Source organism: Rhagoletis pomonella, unplaced genomic scaffold (assembly GCF_013731165.1).
Source record: "Rhagoletis pomonella isolate Grant_MI unplaced genomic scaffold, Rhpom_1.0 Rhpom_scaffold_00006, whole genome shotgun sequence".
Classification (NCBI taxonomy): Eukaryota; Metazoa; Arthropoda; class Insecta; order Diptera; family Tephritidae; genus Rhagoletis; species Rhagoletis pomonella.
Window position 1 is genome coordinate 68298819 of NW_023458560.1, and position 26210 is coordinate 68325028.

At 34.6% G+C, this 26210-nt stretch overlaps 3 protein-coding genes across 3 annotated transcripts in view; 1 reads left to right on the forward strand and 2 right to left on the reverse strand.

Moving 5' to 3' along the window:
* Positions 1 to 903: 903 nt before the first annotated feature.
* On the reverse strand, positions 904 to 7216 carry LOC118741197. The gene is made up of 12 exons (XM_036473077.1): positions 6502 to 7216; positions 5961 to 6087; positions 5735 to 5894; positions 5355 to 5654; positions 5039 to 5200; positions 4873 to 4978; positions 4083 to 4811; positions 3776 to 3879; positions 3552 to 3644; positions 3375 to 3438; positions 3189 to 3293; positions 904 to 3084 (listed from the first exon to the last, which is right to left on the reverse strand). Exons 1-12 carry the CDS (start codon positions 6656 to 6658, stop codon positions 2486 to 2488), a joined length of 2706 nt encoding a protein of 901 aa, XP_036328970.1. The 5' UTR covers positions 6659 to 7216; the 3' UTR covers positions 904 to 2485.
* A 3572-nt stretch (positions 7217 to 10788) lies between these two features.
* Positions 10789 to 11823, reverse strand: LOC118741737. The gene is made up of 4 exons (XM_036473711.1): positions 11693 to 11823; positions 11340 to 11633; positions 11031 to 11138; positions 10789 to 10971 (listed from the first exon to the last, which is right to left on the reverse strand). The coding sequence occupies exons 1-4, from the start codon at positions 11759 to 11761 to the stop codon at positions 10927 to 10929; spliced, it is 516 nt and encodes a 171-aa protein (XP_036329604.1). The 5' UTR covers positions 11762 to 11823; the 3' UTR covers positions 10789 to 10926.
* A 2364-nt stretch (positions 11824 to 14187) lies between these two features.
* Positions 14188 to 26210, forward strand: part of LOC118742067 (vascular endothelial growth factor receptor 1-like) — a 109419-nt gene continuing 97396 nt past the window's right edge. Inside the window, exon 1 of the mRNA XM_036474034.1 lies at positions 14188 to 14243. The gene's annotated coding sequence lies outside the window, so the exon portion shown is untranslated. The remainder of the gene's footprint in view (positions 14244 to 26210) is intronic.

Below are 26210 nucleotides of genomic sequence, written 5' to 3' on the forward strand. Positions count from 1 at the left end.
ATAAAGTGATTAGTTTTTAACCGACTTCAAAAAGGAGACGTTATCAATTTGTCGGAATATTTTTTTTTACATATGGCAAAGCATAACTTTGGACCAATTTTACCGATTTCTATAATTATTATTTGTTTTTTAAAGGATAGGTGGCACCTCAGAGGTGGTTTAGATCCGGTCGTTGGATCATGAAGAAATTAACGGTACTCTAAAATTTTTATATGAGAATTGAAGTGGATTTTGTTTGTTTGCTTAAAAATTACTTGTTATTTTTTCTATTTTACTGGTTCGCAAAAAATAGATAATAAAACCTTGCTATATTAAGATAACGATGCAAACCCAAGCGCTTACTCGAATTTTCTTTACCCCAAGCATAAACAGTTAAGCCATTTTGATTGAGAAATACACTTTTGTCACTGCCGTACCTTAGCTGCATCAAAGCTTTTGTATTTACATACAATGAAATTGTTTCTTCGGGGGAATCCGGGTTCGATTGCTCAGTCCACAAAAATTTCTGTATGAAACCGCTTTTGCCGCTGCTCTTCTTTCCAAGGCAACGATTTTTTCGCCTTCCGCTACGAGCTCCATCAGAATGAGAACCGAATGAGAAATGTTTTTTCCATGAATAAGTTGTAATAGTACGCTGCTGCATCAGAGTGAGGACCAAACGAAAAACCACTGTCTTCATGAAATTATTGCTGTTGTTTTAAAGGTGCAACAAAAATCGCCACAATCTTTGGGGGAATGTTGGTGGAGCGATATGCTGCCGTGACGACTTGCTTCTTCATGAACGCATTTGTGGTGGTTTATTTGATTTGATTCCATAATCGTTGAGAAGAACGTAGTTTTTGAAAACAGTGATTTTGTCAGACGCAGTTTAGCCACGCTTAAATACTTCTTCTGCTTCTTTTGTTTATTGTTTTTGCTTTAGTTTGAATAAATTCAACGCCTCCAAGTAATGCAAACACTTTATTGTTAATTTTTATTTGATAAACATTCATATTTGTTAACTCTATGTATTTTGTGAATTGTTGTTGTAGTAGTAGGGGGAGGGTAGGTAGTCGAGGGTAGCGATAATTATCAAAAGAAAAAAATATATATAAGGAAAGAATCAAATGTGAAATGTGAAAGGATTTGAATTTTTGGATGCTGTTGTGTGCGATACATGGCTAACGGAATAGTTTCCTGTTTTACTCTCGATTTTGGTTAATTTCTTAAGGCGCACCTCCAAAGCATGCATATCCATATGCGTGCGTTTGATATTTTACGCATATAAGTAGAAATATGTATATGCAGCTATTCTGCGTTTTATGCGATGTTACGCACGATCTATCAATCTTGTTAGCTACGCGCATACAGTGGCGTTCAAAATAATAGTAGCAAAATTCAAAATGATGCTGTTGGCAACTTATCCTTATTTATTTATTGTTAATAATTTTCATTTAAAATATGGGTCGATCTATATCAGATACCACATATGCCAGCAGCATCATTTTGAATTTTGCTGCTAGTATTTTGAACGCCACTATATTCGACCGGTTTGTCAAAAGGACGCACAAGTATATCACTGCTAGGGGGAACGGCCTTAATTGTTGTCAGCTTGCAGGTCATTGCCGCATTTCAAAATAACATAAAACCTATGTACAATTTCGATTAAAATTTGTATGTAGGATGATTTGTTACTGTAATGGTTATAGAATTTCAATGAAAAATGAAATTTACCACACTTCGGGTGCGCAAAAGTAAAGGCAACAAACAGAGTGTAATCTAAAAAATTTAGTAATTTGTTAACCTCTACCAGCAAATTGTACAAGTTGCGAGCTTTTAGCTCTAACTCAAGAGAAATTATGATAGTCGAAACAAGGCAGAGAATCTCCTTTTGGATTTTGGAAAACAGAAAAAATATGAGTATGCTTTGCTCTGCCAACATTAATCGCTGGTAGAGTTACGTTGCGCTCATATCGAATATCGTAATTTAAACATAATATAGCACTAAAGTTAAACATAATTAGTACATTAGAACAGTAAAAATATGTTTTAGTACTTAAATGTACATACATGTGGTTGTATATCGTATGCTAGCTAATGAAGTTGTGCAGTTGTAATTAAATTATGTTTCTATAAGTAGCGTTTAGCCAGTTTGACTGGACGTAAGCGCGCATGCGTTCAATGTTGCAGAGCTCTCTTATAATTGTCGCCTACTACAGTCCTAAGCCACCCATTTTCTCATTTTTGATTCGAACTCTTTGCTTTCAGTACAAAGCAATTTAGCGCGCACTATTCGCCCAGTCAATCTCGCATGGATTTTCATCATATATATGTAACATAATTTATGTACCATACTTAAACTAAATATTACCAGCTATTTGAAATTTTTAAAGTTCTTTAGTTTCCAATCTTCATATAACATTCTGTAAGAATGTAAGAAAAAAATATAGCTTTCTGCTCATCTCTTTACATTTTAAATATTTCATATGTAAGTGTTACATTAAAATTATAACCACGCTTGATTACCGCGAAATTTACCACGAAAACCGCCTCGCATTCCACCACCTCTGCCACCGCCGCCACGATTGTAGTAGGGGCTGCCGCCATGACCGCCGCCACGTGGGGGACGTGGAAATCGTTCGTTACGAAAATGATTTTGTTGCGGTGAATTGCCCCAACCAGGACCGCCACCTCCTCCACCACGACCGCCACGATAGTTAGCATTCATAGGGAAATTACCAAAGGGCAAGGGGAAGGGTGGGCGCGGAGGCGGCGGCACATTACCGCCACCACGGCCATGGCCGCCATTATGCCAAGGCGCTTGATTCCACATTTCTTGCTGTTGCTGGTGCTCTTGCATTTCCATATTGATGCCTATATTTTGCGGCTCATAAGTTGGCATGTTGATTTGATCTAACTGGTTGCTGTCCCAGACCGGTTGTGGCACATATTCGGGCGGTGTTTCCAACAATGCTGGCCTCACACTAACGGCACTACGCTGCTCTTCTTCATTTAGATCCTTGGATGTATCGAGTAGTGATGCATCACCACTGCCTATCGATTGCTGTGAACTATCCAGCTGGTCGCTTGTTTGCTCATTCACCTCTAAAGGAGGCGGTCAGTCAGGAAAGCGGCATTGAGAAAAGGCAAACAAAAAATTATAAATGTAATAAAAAATATTGAAACTATGCAGTTTTTAGAAAACAAACCTCTCAAAATTTCATCAAGATCCTCATCGGACATGTCCATATCGATAACCATATCGGAGGGATCATAGCGCGCACTACCAGAATCTTCTTTGTCCGATGACGAGCCTAAAATATATGGAGCAGATGAGGAGTTTGAGGATCATTAAATGATTTACTTCTCGTTAAAGAATTCATATTTATACGTACTGGCATTGTTTTTTTGCGGAGAATTCGTCTTCTTCTGAAAGCTAGGAGGCGGCGGCGCCATCAACTGCAAATTAAAGTTAATTATTTCGACTTAAATGTGCGGATGGAACTTATAAGAGACGAGGTTTTTATTGGCAATATATAAAAAGAAAAAAAAATGTGTAGTCTGGAACTTACGCCAGGTGGTTCCGCATCTGATGAATCTAAAGCAGGTACCGGCATTGGCAGCGCACGGTAATCCACATCGCCAGTTGTATTGTCAAGAAAACTCTAAAATGCAGTAAAGAAAGCAAATAGTAAAAAAGCATTTGCTTGATTTATACACTTGTCTCGATAAATTTTTTGCTCATTTCTAACGTTCTAATTTAAAAGAATACGCTAAAGAAAAAAGCATGACTTACCGCATCCTGTGAGAGCCATGACTTTTTGTCACCATCACTTCCACCCGGCGAACCGGTCAACGAAATCAAATTTCTATGGTCGATATCCAATTGGCGTGTTTTATCTGTAAACAAACAAAAATTACTATTAAAAGAGGAGCAGCTGTCATAAGAGTTGTGGCTACACCACCACCCCGAAACCGGATTGATATCTGGATTAGCATTTTCATATTAAACAAGTTTTACGCTGTTACAACAATTATATAAAATTATATAACAACAACCTTGCAATTTGAAGGAAAAATAATAACCCAATACCACCACCAACCTTTACTCAGCCCCAATTTAACACCTAAATCCACAGCGGGCAGATCGAATGCTGGCAAATGCAATGTACGATGATCAACATCTTGTTGTGATATCAAAACATTGCTTGTATGATGCTCGTTATATTCTATAGTCGCGGCAATGCTGCTACTAGCCTCACGCTCAAAGTGTGGCGGTGAAACGGGTGTATCTATGCTTTCAGGCGTGTAAGATGAGTTAGATAAATTGGAATTATCCATTGATGTCCACGACATATTCATATTCCATGTAGAATTAAAATCATCATTGCCATTATTAGGTCCACGCGGCGCTCCACCCATGCCACTTCGTCCACTAATGTTATCCAATGGATTAATATTTGGCATTGGCGGAGGTGGCATTATGGGTTGCGGCCCGGCACTCGGATTTGCGACACCAACACCGCCACCATTGCCACCACCATTGTAACCGCTGTCGGGTGTATAACTAGGATTATACTCATGATTTAAGCCATTGTTTCCACCAAAAAGTGTTGATGTAGGTGGTGGTAATAAACCGCCATATTGCTGCGCTGAGCGTGCAAGTGAGGAGTAACCCGATTCTACAGGCGGCACTGGCAGGGGATTCAGACCAGGTATGGAAATGTTGCTGCCACTTGAATATGGGGTTAATGGCTCAGGTTTGTAATACTCCGTGCCGGAGCTGTAGCTTTCATCGTCCGAACGTGAACCTATTACTTCAATCGGCTGACCTATGTAAATTTAAAGCAACTTTTATATGAAATAACTTTGTAAGTTTACGTTTTCACTTACTTGATTTATTGGAAGTGTTATCATCACGCTTAAAATCATTTATGTCAAATGGTAATTTACCATCCAAATAACTTGAGTACCCATTTATTGAATTTTTAAATAAATTCTGTAAGGATATGTTTAAAAAATTAATATACAAATAGCGATACCAGAACGATTAACTTACCATTGAGATCGGTGATTGGTCATCAGGAAGAGGCAGATCAGCATCTGGTTCCGGAGACGGCGCATTTATGTCGGGTGATGGTATGGGACTAGGCAAGTTTGGTGTGATTTCATCCAACTTCTTCTTGACAAGCTTTATGCGACTGCCGAAATTTTTGTAGGCCTAAAATGAAATCAATGAAAGCAGAATATGACAAGCCTGGCCAACAGAGGGAGAGAGATTGATATGTAAATATTTTGCGCTCAGTTCAGTGTTGGCTATTTTCGATATTTGTCGTCCTCAGACTAAGATGCATTTTAAAAATAGTTCCACTTACACTAACTACCACCTTTACTTCGCCTCGTTGATTTGCATAGAATTTAATGGCCGTGTCAATGTTACTTAAGACAGCTTTGCGTGTACGAATTTCTGCTTGCAAATGCTTACTATATGCCTCAGCGTATGTGGTATAACGTTCGATTTCCTTTTCAATGTCATCTGAATGGCTTTTATCCTTTATTTGTTGCTTTATGACCTCGATATCACAATTAGGCGCTTTAGGCAGTTTTTTAAAACTGTTATCAGTCGCCAAAGACAGCTCGACACATTCACGTATGTTAGCAATGAATGGACCATTCTATTAAGTAAAATTGAGCAAGATATAGACATTTTATGCAGATATGGTAAATTTTTTTGTTTTGCTACTGCAACACGAACCGTATAGTCATCTGCTGAATCAGATACAACTGCTTGTGATTTCTTTGGTGGATTTATATTAAGCAAGCCAGATAAATCGCTTATATATTCCTCACTGTAAATGTCGCGCTGTTCCCAAATGCCGAAAATACGCAAAATCTTGCCTTTTACCTTTTCATCTCTGGAATGAAGGTGATGAATTAAGTTTAAAATTCATTAAGGTAGAAATGTGCGTGCATATACTTACCTCACCATAGTTGTCGCTCGTTGTAGCGCTGTGGCCCAACTTTCCACAAATTCATAGCGTTTCCTTTTGCTATTTTGTATGACATCGTTTGCCAAATAGAATAGAGTGAGTCTGTGTTCCACGCGTACTTTATTCATAAAAGATATAAATACGTATTTTAGGATTGTAATAATAGAATTTCTAAATGCATAATAAAAATAGAACTCGTCGAGTAGTTCCATGTCAACTTAGGAAATAGACTTTAAGACACAACTAGCTGAAAAATGAATTTGGGTTTGTTGTTGTTGTTGTAGCAGCATACAAATTCCCCAAAAACTTTTTGGGGAGTGTTGCTGGAGTGACAGTCGTTGGCCAGATATAATTTGGGTCGACTGGGGACTGTCGTGGGAACGTGAATTTGGGTTTCGCGTCCTACGCTGTCACTATACTGTCAATTGCATTTACATTGCTATTGACTTACATGATACCCATCCATCTCTGTTTTGGAACAATCAGGCTATTCGAGTAGCTATTTTATTAAAATATATTAATGTTCAAATACCTCTTTTGAATACATTCAACCAACAGGTTACAATCTTCTTATGATGTGGACGCTGTTGTAGACACCATGCCGACAACTGTTGTATGCCCTCTTGTGTATCTTTGAGCGCCTCCAAGCGTGTCTCGAAAAATTCTTCATCAAATGTGTCAGCACTCATTTCTTTAGCTCATTTGTTTGCTATATCGATATGCAAAAAACTTTTTAGTTGCAACTGCGTTTAGCACACGCGTTTATATAAACAAAACAATAAATAAAAAATCGAATCTCTTATAGCACTTTACGCGCGTTTTCCTCGTTACTCCCCGTGAGTAGCAAGCAATTCACTTATTTTTTCTTTTTGTTGACATTTTCTTGTTGATAGTTGTGCATTTGCGAACGATGTAACAGTGAGAATTTCAACGCTCCACCACAGGAGCAGGCACGACCCGACAACCCTTTATCGTATTTTCACTTGCCTTGCAGCACCCTTTCACTCTTTACCCCACCAATTGATATATATTTTTCTATCCCCATTCACGACGCGTTTTTCACGCTAAAATTTTAACAATTTCCAGCACTCGCGGCCACTTCAATTTGTTGCAAACCCAAACTATTTTTGGTTGGAAAACTTTTTCACCAATTTTTATTTATAAAATTGCACTTTAAACTTGAGAAAATGAAGGAAAATATTTTGCACAATCCACAAAACTAGAAAAATTGTAGCGCCATGTTTCCTGTGTGCCTTTTGACAGCCGGAGAACAAAACTAGCAAGGTTGCATTTGATATTATTGCGCAATCTTTTCGCACAGTGTAGTTGCTGGAGACTTGCGAAATGCCAATAATATTGAAGAGACATTTTAGTTTGTAGATTTTCAGTATAAACCGGAAATGCGTACTGTTGAAAGGGACATAGAAAGTTATCTGTTTTGAAAAGACTTAAGTTGATTAAAAAAGAATCAATCCGCTGGGAAAATAATAAATATTAAAAGTATAAATTATTACGCAAGCTGTCATCGTAGATATATATGTACATACATACATACTTCGCTGATTGATTATCTCTCGCCATTTTTTGACATTTCCTTTAGTGATATGAAGAAACTTCCGTTCCTTTGCGCGCATTTAGTGAATTTTGCATAGTATAAAACACTTTTATTTAAATGTTATAAGTAAATAGTTGTAGAATATGCTGAAAAAATTGTGTGTTTGCGCTAATTGCAACAGTGAAGTGTTTCTGTATTTGTCTTGTTTTTCGTATCGTTGCTTGTTGATATTCTAACGTGTCTTCGCGTTCGTCTATAAATTATAATCATTTATTTTGCTTACGTAAATAAAACCTAATCGATTTATGAATTCATACTTTTCTACAACTGTGTGTACCCTATCAAAAGCATTGAGTTCCTATGCAAGTGCTTAATTTGTGTTGATTCCCCATTTCCAGTAACTTCCGCCCTCAAATTATTTCATGGAGTCGTAGTCATGGATAATGGATCTGTTCCGTTGTAAGGGTAAGCTGCTTGCGCATCGTTTGCAAATGTATGTTTCGATAAAGGTGGTTATATCGTAGCTGAGGTAAGGTTAGATAAGGTTATATGCTCTAGGAATCGATGGTTTACGAAAATAGCGTATCTACTATTTTTCTAACAAAATTCGATCGATTGCCTACTGCAGCATACTTATTTTTTTTTAAGTGATAGCTTTGCCGACATTGTGGTTCATAGTAGCAGTAAATATCGGTAATGTAAAACTATGTTTTTTTTTATACATTTTCGGGCTAGTTTCGGTCAAATAAGCGTGAGTACGAAATGATTTAACAAAAGTGAAGAAAGTGCCGCAAAGCACGGGAACCCATTTTCGTGCCCGAAACTAAACGTCAGATCGCATAAAATATTAATAATAAATATTCGAGTGGCAGCGAACATAATAACGTTATAAATCAAAGAAAAACAGCACAGTATGCATATAAATAGTCCGGGCAATCTCCAGCTGGCGAAAAACAAAAATTACTATCTCAAAGCGGCTCTCAATAGCTCGAGAATCAAGCAAAGAAACACAAAATGGATAGTTTCGTACAGTTTCGGGCACCGGTGGACTAGCCAAAAAAACAAAACCTTTTATGTGCAGAAAAGAAATCTAAATACCGTATTATTTATTAATAGCTAATGGGCCTCATAAATAAAAATTAAGCAATTCCTTTTTCTTAAAATTTCAGACCCTTTAATTAAATTAATTTGAATAAATAGAGTAAAAGGTCTGAAATTAAAAAAAAAAAATATTTGTAGTTTTTATTCATAAGGCCCAATAACTCACTTTCGCGCTAAGTAAATACATATAATTTTTTTCAGTAAAGTTTGCTATTATAATTTTTTATAGATTGCATTTATGTACAGATGTATGTACATATCTGCTCCAACTAGTTATAGTCTCGCAATCGTTTACAATTTTTTCCCTATTCCCAAGGAAAACCCAGAAAATAGATTTGACATTCAACAGATTTAAGCCGCTCTGCCGCAATGACTGTCCTTTGGCTCCCCGTGCGGATTCATTGCCATTCTAATCAAAGCAATGAAATAAGTACTTGTATTCTTAAATAAATATATACAGGTCAAAATTAAGCCCAACTATGTTCTACTAAATTATAAATTTTTGTTAGATGTACGACTGGCTGTGAATTATTAAAGTACTCTAATACATACATATATTCTTTCCCTTGCTGGGCATCCCCTCCATCGTTTACTCCAGCAAGGTGCTCGACGAACGTTATTCTTAAATTTTTCATATTTTTCTTATGATGTTTATAACGGCCCAATCGCCTTTTTACTAAGCCATTTTCGATCAAAGACTGCAATGGCGAATATGGTTGGTACACCTATTTGAAATCTAGTTCCAAATAAATTAAATTCAGTAATTTCCATCTTCAAGTTTGGATCGAACGGAGGAGCTGTAACTTTCATTGGCTTAGTCTTAACTTACTTGCTACTCAACTGGGGTCATTAATGAATGGTTTAAAGTACTAAGGCGGCCCCTGAAACCTTCACTTAGCATGCTGTTTAGGTTCGGAAGTCTCATCGCACTCCAACAAGCCGTTTTCCAATGGGTATGACCACACAGACCAAACTGTGGAGCAAGTTCTGCATATGAGATAATCGCTTCCACCCCAGTCCACCCGTTGATCGTCTGTATTTTTTACAGCACAGAATGCTTCAGGTATATTGGAGGTATCGGTGTTAGCCCGAGGGCCATAGTCTGTGTATTTGAACCTTCCTAAAGCCATTGTTGACAGGTAAGTAATCTTAGCCAGTCGTGATTCTCGGCGAAAAATAGGTCGACAGCTACAGTAAGCCAAGTGGTGGATCCTCTATAAAACCTGTTGAGAACCCTTCACCTGCATACACGTAAATCCACATTTTGACGCTCAACATGCCCTAGGATATTGTCTCCCTACGGAAAATAGCTCACATAGACCCTGAATTTGAGCACTTCAGCTGAGTTAGTTACCTTAATTGCTTCACCTTGCCAGTGTTGTAAATTGTGTGACACCACTCCGTTGCCTCATCGTCAGTGGACGCCTTTCTATCTCGGAAAGAATGTATAGTCGCTAAATATGATATCAGTGTCTAACTATCTGCAATATGGCCACCTAAATCGCTTGCAGTTGCTAGAGAGCTCATAGCAATGCCATCATCCTACAACCATTTTCAGCGGTCGGCCTTATTTGCTGACGTCCTCGTAACCTCAGCTCAGGTCGCCTTTGTGCCATGTAAGACATTTTTGTTGGCTGGTTCTGCCATATTTTTGGAGAGAAACGTGTTCCCCAAACGATTTTTCGTTTTACAGACCCCCAGTGAAGCAAGTTTCAGCTTGTTCTTGGCCATGGATAGTGCAGCTAACTTCTTCGCTTCTCTGACATCTTCCGTTTCTTTTTGTGAAAAAACTTTAAAGGTAGGGTAAATTGAGAGCTCAAAGTGACAGTTACATAGAAAGATAGATGCTCATAAAGGGTACGCAGTGCGACCTAATGGATCTATTGTGCCTTCAACTCATCACAACTCCTCATTTATTCACAAAATCTGCAGAATGTTTAGAAGAGCTCTTGGAGATTTGACGTCAGTGATAATTTAGAGTCCAGGATTATGTTCTTCATGCCTAAAAGATTTTTTCTTTTGGTAAAAGGTACGATGGCCATTTCAGATTTCAGACACATACCAACAATTTCCAGCAATTGTTTTTACCTCCAGAATGTGCAATGTGAATGGATGTACGCAATGCTTAAGGATCACTTACTAAGAGTGAAAAGATAAACACTATTTCAATTTGAGATTAATTTTATTTAAGCTAAGGCTTTAATAAAGCATGCTGAATAAATTTAATTGAAATTTGCTTCTTAATTTAATGCAACAAACATTTGCAAATGTGTTTATTTGGCTTATTATGCTGTAACTGCTTTAGCTCTTCGTAATCTCCATCTCAATGTGGAAACAAGATTTACCCTTTAAATGAGAGAGAATATTGCTACAAAATAAAATAAAATACAAAAACAAAAACCTACTGTATCATGAGTTATCTCCGAATCCATAATTAGGTTGCCCTTGGCCATACCCAACATGGCCTTGTATTTGGACAAGTCAACGCGGTGATCGTTTGCGCAGATTTTCTCCTAGCGAAATGAGAGTATTGTGGCATGCAATGTTTGACAGTACATTCTTTATCTTAAAGCTTTGAACAGACGGAAGCGTTGATCGGGATTAACTGGGACTTAATCCGGATCAACTGCAGTTAATTCCCGAGTTGATCCGGATCAACGATGCCGTCTGTTTAAGCTCTTAGATGATAAGTATAAAGTTGTCCAAGCGCTTACCTCTGGCACTGGGCAACTAGCTGGGGCGCCGAAGAGCTTCAGCATATCCTTTGCTTCGTTCGGCACATGTTCGGCGGCAGCACACAAGTCGAATTTTCCCTCTTTCAGCACAATGCCATCCTTTTGCAATTTAAACTGCGACACGGCGCTATTGAAGGCCTTATTCATGACGCAACCTGAGGGCACAATTTCGCATTTCTTATTGAGTTTGACTGAAAAATCGTCATCTAGCGTAATGATCGCATCCGCTCCAGCGCAATTTTCCGCTTTTATCATACGCGCCTTGTAGCCATTCTATTGAAATGTTTCGAATTGAATCAAATGATGTTTTAAAGGTCAAATGTTGCACTTACGCAAGCCAATGAAATTTCGATAGCAACGGCTAGGATTGACAGGAATAGAGAACACTTTGCGACAGCCATATTAATAGTAGTAACTACAAATTTCCACTTTCCGGTCAATATTTAATGCAGAATGCTAAATAGTAGAGAATTAAATTCGTCAAGCGTGCAGCAATATTTATACGCTGTGGTAGAAGTGTAGATTTTTGAATAGCTTTTACTCGGCAACAAATGATTAGTAATTATTTTGAAATTATACGACACTTTTAAGTATTGCAATCGCTGATCGTTCGGGTCAATTGCGCATGCTGATATGAATGGGAAACGTTGGCGTACTCATTAAGCGCACTTTTGAAACTTTGTTTTTTTTTTTACTTTTCGTAAAATTTTTCAGTAGTTATTAAGTATGGAAATTTAAATTTTTTCACATTGAACCATTAAAAGCGGAATAAATATATACATAAATATGAACAGCATGACATTCCAACTGATCGATCGTGTCGATAGTATACCATTTTGCTACTAAATTGCCAACACGCAAACGACTTTTAGATTACCGTTACATAGATAGCATAGAATAACTCGTTGCTAAACTAGGTTTGCATGCGCTTACAAAGTTTTGTGATACTCCCTTTAAAATCTAGTAAGATAGTCCTTTTTTACAGACACTGGTGTCAGTCATTTTACAATATTTAATAGTTTATTAAATTATCACCTCTGTTTTATCAAAAGGTTATCATACTCCAAAAGTAGGAGTCGGCTAGCGTAATTAATAGCTAAATATATATATGTATGTATATGTATAGAAGAAGTGTAGAAGAGATATAATATCGTGCGCAATTTTTTAACTTTTTAGTTTTGCTTTCAATTAAGTTGAATAGGTTGGACTTTGAAAATTTTATTGCAATTAAAAGTTAATTAAAAAAAAAAACGTACATACCTGTATCAGTTGTATTCTTTCGAAGTCCAGTATATATTAGATATTACAAATATGAACTTAAATGAAAATAATTATCATCATTAAAATAGTTTAGCGTGCCTACTAACCTTGTCAATTCAGGGTCGATCTTCAGCGGCTTGATGTTGTCATACAAGGGAGGTATATATATATTTTTTTTTGAATGAAAGCTAATCAAATTTGCAAGAGCCCAGCTGAGCCTGATTTTTAAATTTTTATTTGATTATATTAAATTTTTTAGTGCAAATTGCAGATAAAGTAGCAATTTTGAAGAAAACCGATTCTCCTGTTCCAGTTAAAAAACGTTAAACAATAAAAACTAGTTGAAAACAATTGTAAGGTTCTCCCAAAACGAAAAAAATTAAAAAAAAAAATTGGAAATGTTATAAATAAATTTTCAGCAAAATTATTTTTTCTTTTGGTTTTTAGAAAAATTTTGGGTATGAAGTTTTATAAATCATTAAATTTTAGTATAACAAAGTGCAAGTTGCAAGTGGCTAAGAGTTTGCGTTGACTTTTAATAATATAACAAACGCTTTGATTTCCCATTTATTTCATTTATTTATTTATTTAAAAATATTAAAAACCAACGCGACCTCTTAACCCCTTGGAACTTGCAATTAATTTTACTAAAATTTAATGTTATATGTATTAAATTGCATATCCAAATTTTTTCCAAAAAAGTTAATTATATTTTATTTTTATTTTTTTAGATATAACATTTCAAATTTTGAAATAAAATTGTTTGAAAAATTAGGGCTCCAGTGAATTCCAGTTTTGAACCACTGTGGAATGGTAGTTGGGTTTTAATGAGAGCCTTTATTTAGGGAGACAGTGCTAATATCAAGTCAGTTGGGACCAGGGGCGTACCAAGTATTTTTTTTATTTTTATTTTAAACCACCTTCTGCACCAAATAACACTGTGCGCAAAAACAAACAAAAAAATTCGAAACACACCAAGCAATCAATATACTCACGAAACTGTGGACCAAGTATAGAAAAACTACGTTTTTAGTTTTTCCCTCTGACCTTAGGATTTGGTTTAAAAAAACTTTTTAGTTTCAAAAACATGATTAATTCCAAGAATTATTTAAAAAACTCAGTGCAATGTGGAATAACAATAAGGACACCAAATGAAAGAGAAAATTCTGTTGAATTAAAAAAAATTTAAAATTTTGAGGGGAGGTAGAGAAACTAAACCAAGTAGTTAACCAGAAGAGCTTTAGCCTTTTCGAGAGCTCGATTGATTATCTTGATTATTCAACCACAAAATAACAAATTTATTGCAGGGTTAAGATTCAACGGATCTAAAAATACTTTTCAGTTTCCGTATCCCAGCAAATGCACAAACCACCGGATGTTTTAATTTGCCCACGATGTTTGTAGTCCAGACACAAACGAATGCGTTGGACGCAACAAAAATTTGTATTAACACACACACAGCCACACAGCCACACGTATATGAACAAGCAAAATAGTAGTGAATCATTTTAGTGGGCCTTTTTGGTAGCGAACGGCTTTAAAGTTAAAGCGATGAACAGTTGAACAACGGAATTCAAAGTGTTTGTTACGGAAGCGGATTTGCGCAAAACCGGCGGCGAAAAAGTAAAAAAAAAATAAAATACATGATTAAAATATAATAAATACTTTTGACAACGCTGGCATTTAAATTACAACAAACAGTGGTAATATTAGAGAGTTGTGAATTGTGAAAAAAAATAAGTGCATTTTAGTGAAAAAAATATTATGTAGCATATGAAAAGTATAAAATATATATTATATAGCGTGTTTGCTTAAAAAATTTGCAATTTGCAGTGCAAAGAACAACAAGGCAAATCAATTTTGTTGCAAATTTTTTGATATACAAAAATAATTTGCGAATAATTTTTTTTTTTTTAATTTCATTTGTTTTTTTGCTTTGTTTGTTTGTATGTATGTATGTGTGCATGTATCATCCGCAATGGCTTAGAAAAATAATTCTCCTCTGAAAAAATTGCGCGTTTTTAGCCTTCAAGGCTTATTATAAGCTCTTCAAATGCATATGTATGTACATATGTATGTATGTATGTATGAATGCATGTGTTTATTAGTGAAGCGGTAATAAAACCATACGTAATGGCTTTTAGTTATCTTCCCATATCAAATGAAAATATGTATATACTATATAATATTGTTCTCATATTCAGAATACATTTGTAGCTACAGGTGGTTTTGAATGCACCACTACACACATACATACATACATATGTGCTATACATATGAAAATGTATATGTTTGATCGTGTATTTGTACAATATTTTTTATTAGACATTTTGTTCTGGCGCTTTTGCTGTTTTTACTAGCAATTCCATTTGGTCTGGAGTGTTGTCATTTTTTCTTTACAATATTTTTTTTTTGCTAAATATTGTTGTTCTCTCTAAGATCAAATGACGAGATACTTAGCTACATATGTAGGTACATATATGTATATGTAGGCAGCTAGCTTACTGTGCGCACCGTCGCATTTGTTATTACTTGCGAGAATTTATTGAATTTCGATTAACATTTTACTTAAGAAGACGCGCTACGGCGGTGAATTAATAATAAGCTGATTAAAGTATGGAAACGTGTATGTATGTATGTATGTATATAACCTCTATTTGATTGTCTCTACACAGCAGGCAATTAACTGACTTTTTACATATATATGTAATTAACGGTGTGTGACATCAAGAGCTGTCTGATGATACCGGAAGAACTGCGTACATAAGTATGTACATACATATGCATGTATGTATGTATGTGGGTGTGCGTATGCACATTATAGAAACCCGATTGTTTCGCGTAATGAAAAAGCTGCGCTCTGTGCAATTTTCAAGCCGGAAAGCATCGAATTTTCCTGTCTCCTCCAAAGCGCTAAAACTATATAATAAAATATAGCAAAGATGCTATTTACCAAAATGAAAACATTTTTAAAAAGTCAAATATGGTGACTTCCAAAAAAGTTGCAAAATGTGATTGACGTTGCAATCAAATCTCTATTGTCGTTTTAAGCAACCATCTGATTTTCAGGGCAACCATCTCCCCTGACAAATCTTCAAAGCGTAGATAATGTGCCTTGTTTGCCTTACAGGGCTACGACATTTTAAGAAACGAATCAAAACGAAAAATTTTTCGGTAGAAACACAAAACCTAATGCTGGATTTCCACTAGGCATTAAATGGCAAAAATGACAAATGACAAAGTTGGGCATTAAAAAATAATCGTGTCTTTACATTAAAAAAATAGTCATTAAGTTCATTTCTACATGGCATGGATTTTTTTAAATGGCATGCATTTTTTGTCATTCAATGCCTAGTGGAAATTCGGCATAAGTTTTCTTACGCACTAATCCTAATCCGTACAAGTTTTTCACAATCTTTCGATATTATGAGCTGTGCCGATGGTTTCAAATTTCGGTCCGCCATATTGGATTTCAAAACACACCACTCATCACTTAAGAGTACCGAATTTTCAAGAATACAACCAAATTTGTTTTACCTGAACCAATTTTGGAGAGAATGAACAAATTTTCAAAAGTTTTGATTTGGCCATTTTGAAATTTAAAAAATTCATTACCATATTCATAATCCCCGACCCCAAAACCGCCAAGTAACAATTTTTTGACATACAAGACTCCCCTATTTTCAGTAAGAATAAATATTAATAACATTTTATAATTATAAAAATATTTCGGCGCTTACACTTTTGATGAGGTTTTGGCAAAACTTCTCCACTGGATATTGTTACCCAAACTGGAGGGAAATGAATTCTTTGAGAAGCTTTTTGAGGGCAGAAATACACTCAGAGGTTTGCCTTTGCTTATCTTTTCCATAACAATTGGTAGGCATAAATTATCCAAATGACATTAGATACTTCAAATGGTCACATATCTACTTCAGAAAAAAAAATTGGTGCATTTCAAAAAACCCCACTCATCACTTATCATTTTAATAATAACAATAAAAATGGCTTGGCGCTTACGCATATGTTCTCCTCGTATTTTACAAAAACGAAATTGCCTCCAAAAACTAGTAATTTTCTGAAAAAATTTCTAATTTCTAACTAAATTAAATTTTTGTTTTTATTCGCATGTATTTTTTAATCCACATGTGCGCGGGAGTTTCTTTAAGTCTGAACAAAATTAGGATGTTTTCCCGAAGCTATATGCCGCGGAGCATCATATGGCACCACAGCTATTTACAAATTAAAAAAAAATTAATTAATGTAGTATTTATATAAGTAGATGCTTTTTTGTTTCACAACTATTTGCCTATTGTCTTGGCATGCAACTGTATGTATATCAGACGCATAGACTTCGGCCTGTAAAATACAGTTGCTGGTAAACCTGAGCCTTCTGGTCCGACGCCCTGGCCGGTATTGGAATGGTCGGTCGGCCATTCCGAGGTTTAGGCCATTTCTCCTTCCAGTTGAGTCTAATTGGGACGGATACCTAAAAATTGTTTTCAAAGTTGTGACTCGGAAGGTATTTAACAACAAAAGTTGGCTGGTAGGCCAGGCTTCTGACCAGCTCATGTACGCACAAATATACCTGTGTTTGTTTGTATGCAGCTCTCAGCTACCAAGTTGGGTGCTGCCCTGCAGGAAATGTATCTAACTATAAGCCAACTTTAAGTTGATTAGGATGGAGCTATAAGTCGCTTATTATCTGTATATTTTCTTTGACGAAAGCTAACTATATTTCTATGGCGATGGCCGCGAAATTGTCAAGGGTGGTTTACCTCTGCATTTGATATAACTAACTTGTAACTGACTACTTTTGGACATAAAATATCAATAGGAAAAACAAAAAATTTTTTTTTATTTGTTTTTATTTTTTAATTTTTTTATTTACTTTATTTTTTTTATTACATTTCATATTTGTTTCCATATTCTGCTGTGGATGGTCCCATATTCGAACTCCGTCAGACATAACTTCAAAATGATAATATGAAATTTTGATCTTCCTTTTATTTGTCCTCAATTCGAAAAAGTATTTGCGAAGTGCAGCATATTTAAATAGAAACGCGTTTAAAGTAAATAATCCCCTTCATTACGCCTGCATTACTTGTCAACTAGTTTCAAGTTAGCTTTTTGTAGCTAACTACAAGTTATATATTTTATAGAAATCCCGCAAAAAAGCTAACTACAAGTGGGTTATTTTTTAACAATTGATAATTTTTTTCTGCAGGGTCATTTTTGCGGTTAACCTCAAAAATACATACATACATACACGTGTGTAAAAGTTAGCCACGATCGTAAGCTGCATTTTTCTCTCTTTGCTTGTAAAATTCTTGGCGATTCGTATAACGTTTTTTTTTTTTTGCGCATGAATCATCGACTCCATTGCATATATGTACATAAATGAACGTAAGTGGTAGCAGTCAAAGTCAATGCAGTCAGCTACTTGGCCTGAACGTTTCCGTTGTACTCGTATCTGAAAGTCGTATTGACTGTATTTGATTGTATTTTGTGAACTGTTGCGCTTAACCTCGAATTATTATTTTTTTTTTTGGTTTTTCATTCACTACGAGTATAATAAAAACAAAAGAGTAGCAAAAAAAAAAACCAAAACAAAGCAAGTTAAAAATAAAGTTTAAATAAAAGTGTATGTAAAAAGAAAAATCGTAAAAATGCTATATTCGTTAAATAAAAGCGTGAATAATAAGAATGAGAATTGAAAACAAAACACCGTAAACCTGGGGCCAATCATCAAACATACATATGTACGCTCGTTCGTTCGCTCGTACATTTGACCGTTCATACGTACATACGTCTAACTGTTAGCGCTTTTCACTTTGCTTTCGATCCGTTTGTGACAAGAGAGTGGAGTTGTAGAAGTGCTTGAACTGGGCGAGAACTGCGCTCATAATAATCGCATGAAAAAAGCTGCATACATACATACATATGTATGACGTACATATGTACATAATTAGCATTAAAAATTGTTTTGGTGTTGGTGTTACCTGCTTTCAAAAAAGGTTAAAAACAAGCGACTGTAATTCTACATATATCAGCAGCTTCTTTTGTGCAAAACGTGTTCTTTTTACGTGGTCGCGGCGTTTTTGTGTTATTGACCGCTAAAGAGTCATCAATTTGTTGGGCTTTTGTGAACTTTTTTTTTGTAATTTTCGTCGTTGCTGGCAGTTATGCAGGAATTGTTTTTCTGGTAAGTGACTAGTAATTTTTAGCAAAAAAAAACCGACTTCAACTCCCATAAAAAAATATATATATATATATCTCATGATCCGCTGATCGGATCTTAACGAGATAGTATGGGACCACCTCTGAGACACTACCTTTCCGATGCAAAAAGAATTATCGAAATCGGTTGACGCGGTCCAAGGTTATGCGGTAACATACATAAAAAAAAAAAAAAAAAAAAAATATTCCGACGAACTGATAACCTCCTCCTTTTTTGGAAGTCGGTTAAAAAATAAGTTGTTTTGAAAATTAGTTGTGATAGTATTGAGTAGTTTTTGTATAAGTATTTTTAACACTTCTGCAACGATTGGGTTAAAATGACCCAATATTCGTAAAAAAGTTCTCTAATTACAGAGTTAGATAATTTGGGGGACCTACAAATAGTTAATTAAAAAAAATGGTTAAATAAACAACTGTGTATTATTATCGGAAGTCTCCTGTAAAGAAGCAAAGCTTTTGATCGAAAAATATTGATGTTCAAGAATTCTATACCATTTCTACGAAAAAGTATTGTTTTTTTGTGAGAGCTTAACATTTTAAATTTTTTCTTGTCCGTTTTATTGAGAGCTGCATACTAGCCTTTACACTGAAAAAAAAAAGTATAGATAAGAGTGTTACTCATACGCCATGACATTTTGTCATACGCCGCCGGGTACAACCGATCCCCCGCTTCCTTGTTAATCGGGATAATGGAGTAGGTTTCGATACGTAGATCACTCTCCAATCCCTTATTTCCCGTCTTTCTGCTCTTCCCTGATTCACCCTTCGTGGGGCTCGGCAGCAGCTCTCTTTCGTATGCACGTATCTCGCTTAAGAGAGACTCAAGCTCACGCCTCCTGTCATTTTTCTCCACCTCCTCCTTCGTATTTTTGTGAGTGTTGCTTTTTTAATTGGTATTCAACTGAGTCGTACGGCCATCAGCCCGACGAGGAGGTCCCAGTAAAGATGCCGTACCATCCTGAGGCGGCTCGGTGTCCGGAGGCGCCGGCTGCAAATTGTCAGAACCGGACAGGGCCAGCGTAGATGATAGCTAACCAAACATCCCCGTCCGAATTTAAAGCAGACTAGGTGGTAATTCAGCTAAGCCCCGCACCGCTACAAGGCGCCTGTCCCAGCGAAGGTTAATTTGGCGGTAGCTGGCCTGAAATTAATGTCTACACATCTCTTCTAAGCATCACTCCCGAACGGGTTGATCTTAACATAATTTGCAATTCATCAGCTGCTTTCTTTTCTCATTTTCGCCAAATGCAAATGTAATTTTGTCACTCACTCACATGAATGTATGTAAAACATTATATTTTGCATATTATTTCTTTTATTATTTTTATTTTTTTTTGTACTTTTTGCACTTGGTTGTGAACCATTCACTCTTCAATATGCTAACAAACAAAGATGATCTCATATTGTGCGAATAGATTTTGTTCGTGTTTTGTTAATATATACGTATGTATGTATGTAAGTATGTATGTATGCAGGCATGCACAAATAACCTATTTGCTCAAATGGGTTTTGCATTTCTAATTTGCGTTTAAATAGTCTCATACCTACACATGCATGCACTTAATGTATGGCCGGTAAAATTTTGTTCTGGCTTTTTCGAGATTTTTTTATTTTTTTTTGATTAATATTGTACATATTGTGCTAAAAAATTCGAACATTAAGTACTATTTTTGTGATTAATAACAATTGAATGCCATTGTACAAAAGCAAATGCATACGTATGTACATATGTAAATATGTATGTGTATACATATATGTATATGATATTAATTATGAACCATAAATTTAAAAATAGAGCCGAAACGAAAATTCCAACAATACTTTTTTTATTCTTGAAAATAATATTTCGTTTACTGAAAGTTGGTTGCTGGAACAATTAGAGTAGGTACACACAATACATACCCTGTCGGGAATTTCGTAGTTGATTATATTTAAATAGCTAACTTTGATATTTAAAATAATAGGTGCAATCCCGTATTCCTCGGACTCGGACTAGTAAAACTGTCAAAAAATAAAAATTCGCTCAGAGCGAGAGAGTAACATTGAAAAGTACGGGATCGCTTTCTAGTAAAAAATGGTAACTTCTGTCAACTTCAACATAACCTCCAAATTTTGGTTGTAAATTTTTGCTTATTTTGTATTTGTTAACACACTCAGCTCACACATGTAAATAACCAAAAATACTTTAAAATTCATTAGAATCCACTTAAACAAGTAATTAAATACTTTGCAACATGAATTAGCAGAGTGCACTTTTGCTTTGTTTACAATTTGGTCGCCAAACACACTACAGCTGATCGTTTGACACATTTACCAGCAAAAAATTCTCGGACTAAAACTGGTAACTTCTGACAGAGAGAGAGCCGTATTTACTCTCTTTTTTTTGTCCTCTCAGTAGTCAGGTAACCGAGTACGGGATCGATTTCCAGTAAAATCTGACTGATATGGATCGCAACTAATATTGCCGTAAATATGTAAACATAAGTATGTATATGTATATGTAGATATGGTACATATCGAGCCCTAACCGCCAAAATAACGTAAGCGACATTTTTTTTTCAAAATTTTATTTTTGATGCAGAAATATTCCTAGAGCATCTAGATTCATTTCTGCATCAAAAATAAAATTTTGAAAAAAATGGCGCTTACGTTATTTTGGCGGTTAGGGCTCGATATGTTAATAGCACATATTTAGAGGTCTTATAGATAACCAGATATAGTAAGCTGAAAACAAACTGACGATTTTTGCGCCACCACCATGTAAAAGTAGTCAGTTGACAGCAACGTAAAGTAGTCGAGACGTAATCACCGCTACTTCAAAAGTAGTGAACATTTATAGTTAGTTGAGTTCCCTACAGGGCAAGTATACATTCAGACATATATATATATGTATACGTAGTACTTATTACTTGACCAAAAAAAGAGTGATCGAAAATATTGCCAATATTGGTGACTCAGAAGCAAAGTTTTACGGACGCAAATACTGGGAGCACGGATGTACTCGTATGTTCATACATACATACATATGTATGTAAGCAAGTGTATGGTGTAAGAAGTTATTTAATAGCTGGTTTTAAAGTTGTCATATATGGGTGTAATGTACAATGTGTGAAGAGTCATGTTGTGCAGAGGCAGAGGGGTAAAATAAATTTTCCTCATCTAAAAAGGATTTATTTCCGAGGAGTTTCATGTCTTTGTCGTTCTTAATGCTTGGATACTTACAGCTTCTGTGAGACGAATTGACTCAACTTCAAGCGAAATTTTTCAGAGATAATACCTTAATATACATATATATATATGTATGTACATATGTATGTTTGATCAGCGAGAAATATGCGGAAAGTTGAAATTTTAAAACTTATCAAAATATGTTCGTTTTTTATAAATAGGAATACAATCAGTTTTCGCTACAATTAAGAATATCCATGATAAGTGCCTGCTCGTCCGTATGCACATACATACATATTTTTACACGATAAATAATAACAAAAAAAAAACAACACTACGTAAGAAAAGCGAAATATATTTCATACGTTATTTTAAATGCGATAACTTATGCCGGGACGCGGTAAGGAATCCAACGAAATCGGAATAAATGAATGATTAAAGACATAACGGTTTATTTTTTTCAAAAGAAAATTTCTTTTGTACAACACTTGTTTACGTCTTTGCGCGCTTTTGCGCGACCCATTACGTGTATTGTTGTGTTGGGGAGTTGATTTGTGTCGGCTGTGGCGGGCCAATAAAATCAAAAAATTGTGTACGAGTGCTATGTAGATAGCTACTTAACAATCAGCGAACAGTAGCAACGAGCAAAAAAAAAGAATGATTGAAAAATTATTATAAAAAAAAGCGCGAAAAACATACATACATAAGTACATACTAGTGTGTTCATATTTAAATGTTCCACAAGCTCAATGCTACAATTCTAAGTACAAATATGAAAATAACATAAAATAAATCGTTGGCTGAGCGCCAGCAAAGTCAAATGCGATTACTTATTGTACGGTCAAAGATATTCAAAGAATATTTATCTAATATAAATTGCTTTTTGTTTTTTCTTAATTGTTGTTGCTTTCAAGGCGCCGGTTAATGCCTTCTATTATGAGCGATAGAGTAATGGGGGCGACCACTTGATTTTTATTAATTTGTATGGAATTAAAAGTAATTTATAGCCATGAAGGAAAGAGATTCGTTCAAAAAATATTAGACGCACATAAATATCGACATGCAGTTGTTGTTGGTGCTTAGTGAAAGTGAAAGCAAGAAAAAAATATAACATATGTATATTTATCTAACGCCAAATGGTTATATTTTGTTTAAGATGAAAGGAAAAAGTTGATTAGCATACATTTTTGAAAAGTGGCAACTCTCCGATGAAATGCTTATAAAATAACTTTAGGTGTAAATGCAAGATACCTCGATGTAATATTTCAAGTAATATTTCAATTAATTTAGTAAAATTTGACTTTTTAAACCGGTCGCAGGCAATCCTCTTTAAAAATATTTTTGAGAAAAGGCTTAATTTTAACTTCTTTCGTTTGACAGCTGTATTTTAATATTTCTTTTACTTGTATATTCTTAATTTCTAAATAGGTGGCAACCTTCTTAAAAAATATTTTATAAATAAAGCTTACTTAAAGCTTACTTAAAGCTCCGTTGTTTAATACCCATATTAAAATATTTCATTTTGGATATGAAACTGAGTCTGAAATTCTAAACAGCTGGTAACCCTTTTAAAACATATTTTCGAAATAAAGCTTTCTTAGCCCCTCTCGTTTGTCACCCTTATTAAAATATTTCGTTTGGCTTGTTAATAAAATGTATACTAAATTTCTAAATAGGTGGCAAGCCTCTTAAAATATATTTTCTCATTTGTCACCCATATTAAATTATTAAATTTAACTTGTTAATGAAATTTATTTTGAATATAAAATCAAGTGGCAACACTCTTTAAAAATATTTTCCAAATAAAACTTTCCTAAACCCTTTTCGTTTAACGCCTATATTAAAAACAACTCTAATTTAACTGCTTACCTAAACTTCTCCTTTTATATTCTTGTTAAAATGATTCATTTAGCTGGTCAGTTTAATAAATTTCGAATTACTAAGCCGGTGGCGACTCTCTTCAAAAATATTTTCGAAATGAAGCTTTCTTAAAATAGGACCGTCATATACATACGTATATTAAAATATATAGTTTGATTTTGTAATTAAATTGGATTCAAACTAAACAGGTGGCCACCCTCTTAAAAAAAATTTCATTTAACTTGCCAAAAATATGTTCCAAATAAAGCTTACTCCAACCTCAAATGTTTCGCTTAACTCAAACCTCTCATGTTGAAATATTTCAATTAACTTATGAATGAAATTAATTTTGAATTGCTAAACATGTGGCAGTCCTCTGGAAAAATATTTTCGAAATAAACCTATACCGTTTTATAGCCTTATTAAAATATTTCGTTTAGCTTGTAATTTAAATTGATTTTGAAAACGTAAACAAGTGGTAACGCTCTGCAAAAATATTTTGAAAATAAATAATATTTGAACCCTAACCTTTGAACACACACTTTTTGTAACTTTAATTAACTTGCTAATTCATTGATTTTAACATTTGAAACAGGTGGCAGCTCCATTAAAAGAAATTGTTACACATTAATCCAGGTTATAATGTATCTGTGTGCCAAAGTTCATGGAAATACGTTGCAGCGTTTTAGCGTGAAAGACCTACAAACATACTCACAGAATCACTTAATACCAGGGACGGTAATTGTTATGAATGAAATAATTTAGATCAGCATTTAATCATTATTTTATGATTTTCATTTTTTTTTTCGCTTACAAATAATAATTATTATTGAGTTTTATTTTTTCGATCACAATAATGATTATTTTATGACTTTTATTTTTTTCGCTCAGAAATAAAAATTATTACTGAGTTTAATTTTCAACTTAAAAATAATGTTTATTTATAAAATTGAAAGTGCCATCCAGACGCAAACTACTGAAATTTCGACCTGAAAATATTTGGGGCTTAATCCTTTTGTTAGGGTGTCGCTACCTCTAAAAATCATACGTCGGGAATCACGTTGGTATAGCTTTTGAATATTTTGAATGATCATTATTTTTAAAAATAAAAAAATAAAAAAAAAATAACTCAATTCATAGAAGTTTTTTACTATTCCAATAGTGATAAAATATAAGCGAAAATCATATAGCAACACAACTTTAGGCTCCGCCAGAACAATGATAGTGATTTGTCTTGAATGCGATATTTGTTTTCGTGTCCCAAGTGATAGGCGTGACAATTTTTAGGGTCCTAACGCGTTCAGCAAGCAAGGCCCTACCCCTTGCTTCAGTTCACTTTGCCCAATGCAAATCGCAAATTTGCGATAAACAAACCGGAACACACACACTGTAAGCAAGTCATAATTGCTTGAATACACATGGGAAAATACATATGTACCTAGTTAACTAGTTAAATTTAACAAATGCAAGTATTCATATACATACATAAATACATACATACATACTAAGTATATCTTACTTAAGTGATTAAAACATACGAATTTTCGTGTAGATAACAAAAGTAATCGCTGTTTAAAGGCGGCTGAGTTGCAAATTGCGCTATGCATGATTTGACTGCTGATAAAATAGCTATTACATACATATGTATGTTTTTGGATATACAAAATGCTGCAGTTTTATCAGCAACTTGATATCTCATACCAGGGACGGATCCAGAGGTTTCTTTTGGTAGGGTAAATTATGTAGCTTTCATGCAAAATCATAAACCAATGTCATTTTATGTTTACTTAAAAAAAACTGTAACTTTTATTAGTTCAGGGTGTACAATAGGTAAAACGACAAACTTAAGAAGAAGGTAGATTGGGGGCTATGCCAAAGGAAAACAATTTGCGAATGTTTAAAATTTCATAATTTCTCGGATCTTGTAAGTCTATTTTTTGAATATCTTAAAAACTATTACCTATAATAATAACAAGAATGGTTAGGCCCCATTTTAAAGGTGATATCTGAAAAATAAAAAATTACAGAATTTAGAAATTTTAAAAATCGTAACACTAATGAATTTTTGGCAAATTTTTTTTTTTAACAGTACCTCTCACTGATCTCAAAAGATCTTAAAATTTTGAAGAATATGATTTTTTTGAACATATCAATTTTTTAATTTTAAACAAAAAAAAAATATTGCAAATTCCTAATAAATTTAAGTTAAATAAAAATTTGTTAATATAACTTTTCAAGTTCAAAAATTCTTTGAAAAACCCTTACTGATTTTAAGATCAGTTGGAGGTATTGAATACCGAAAAATTTAGACAAAAATTTAGT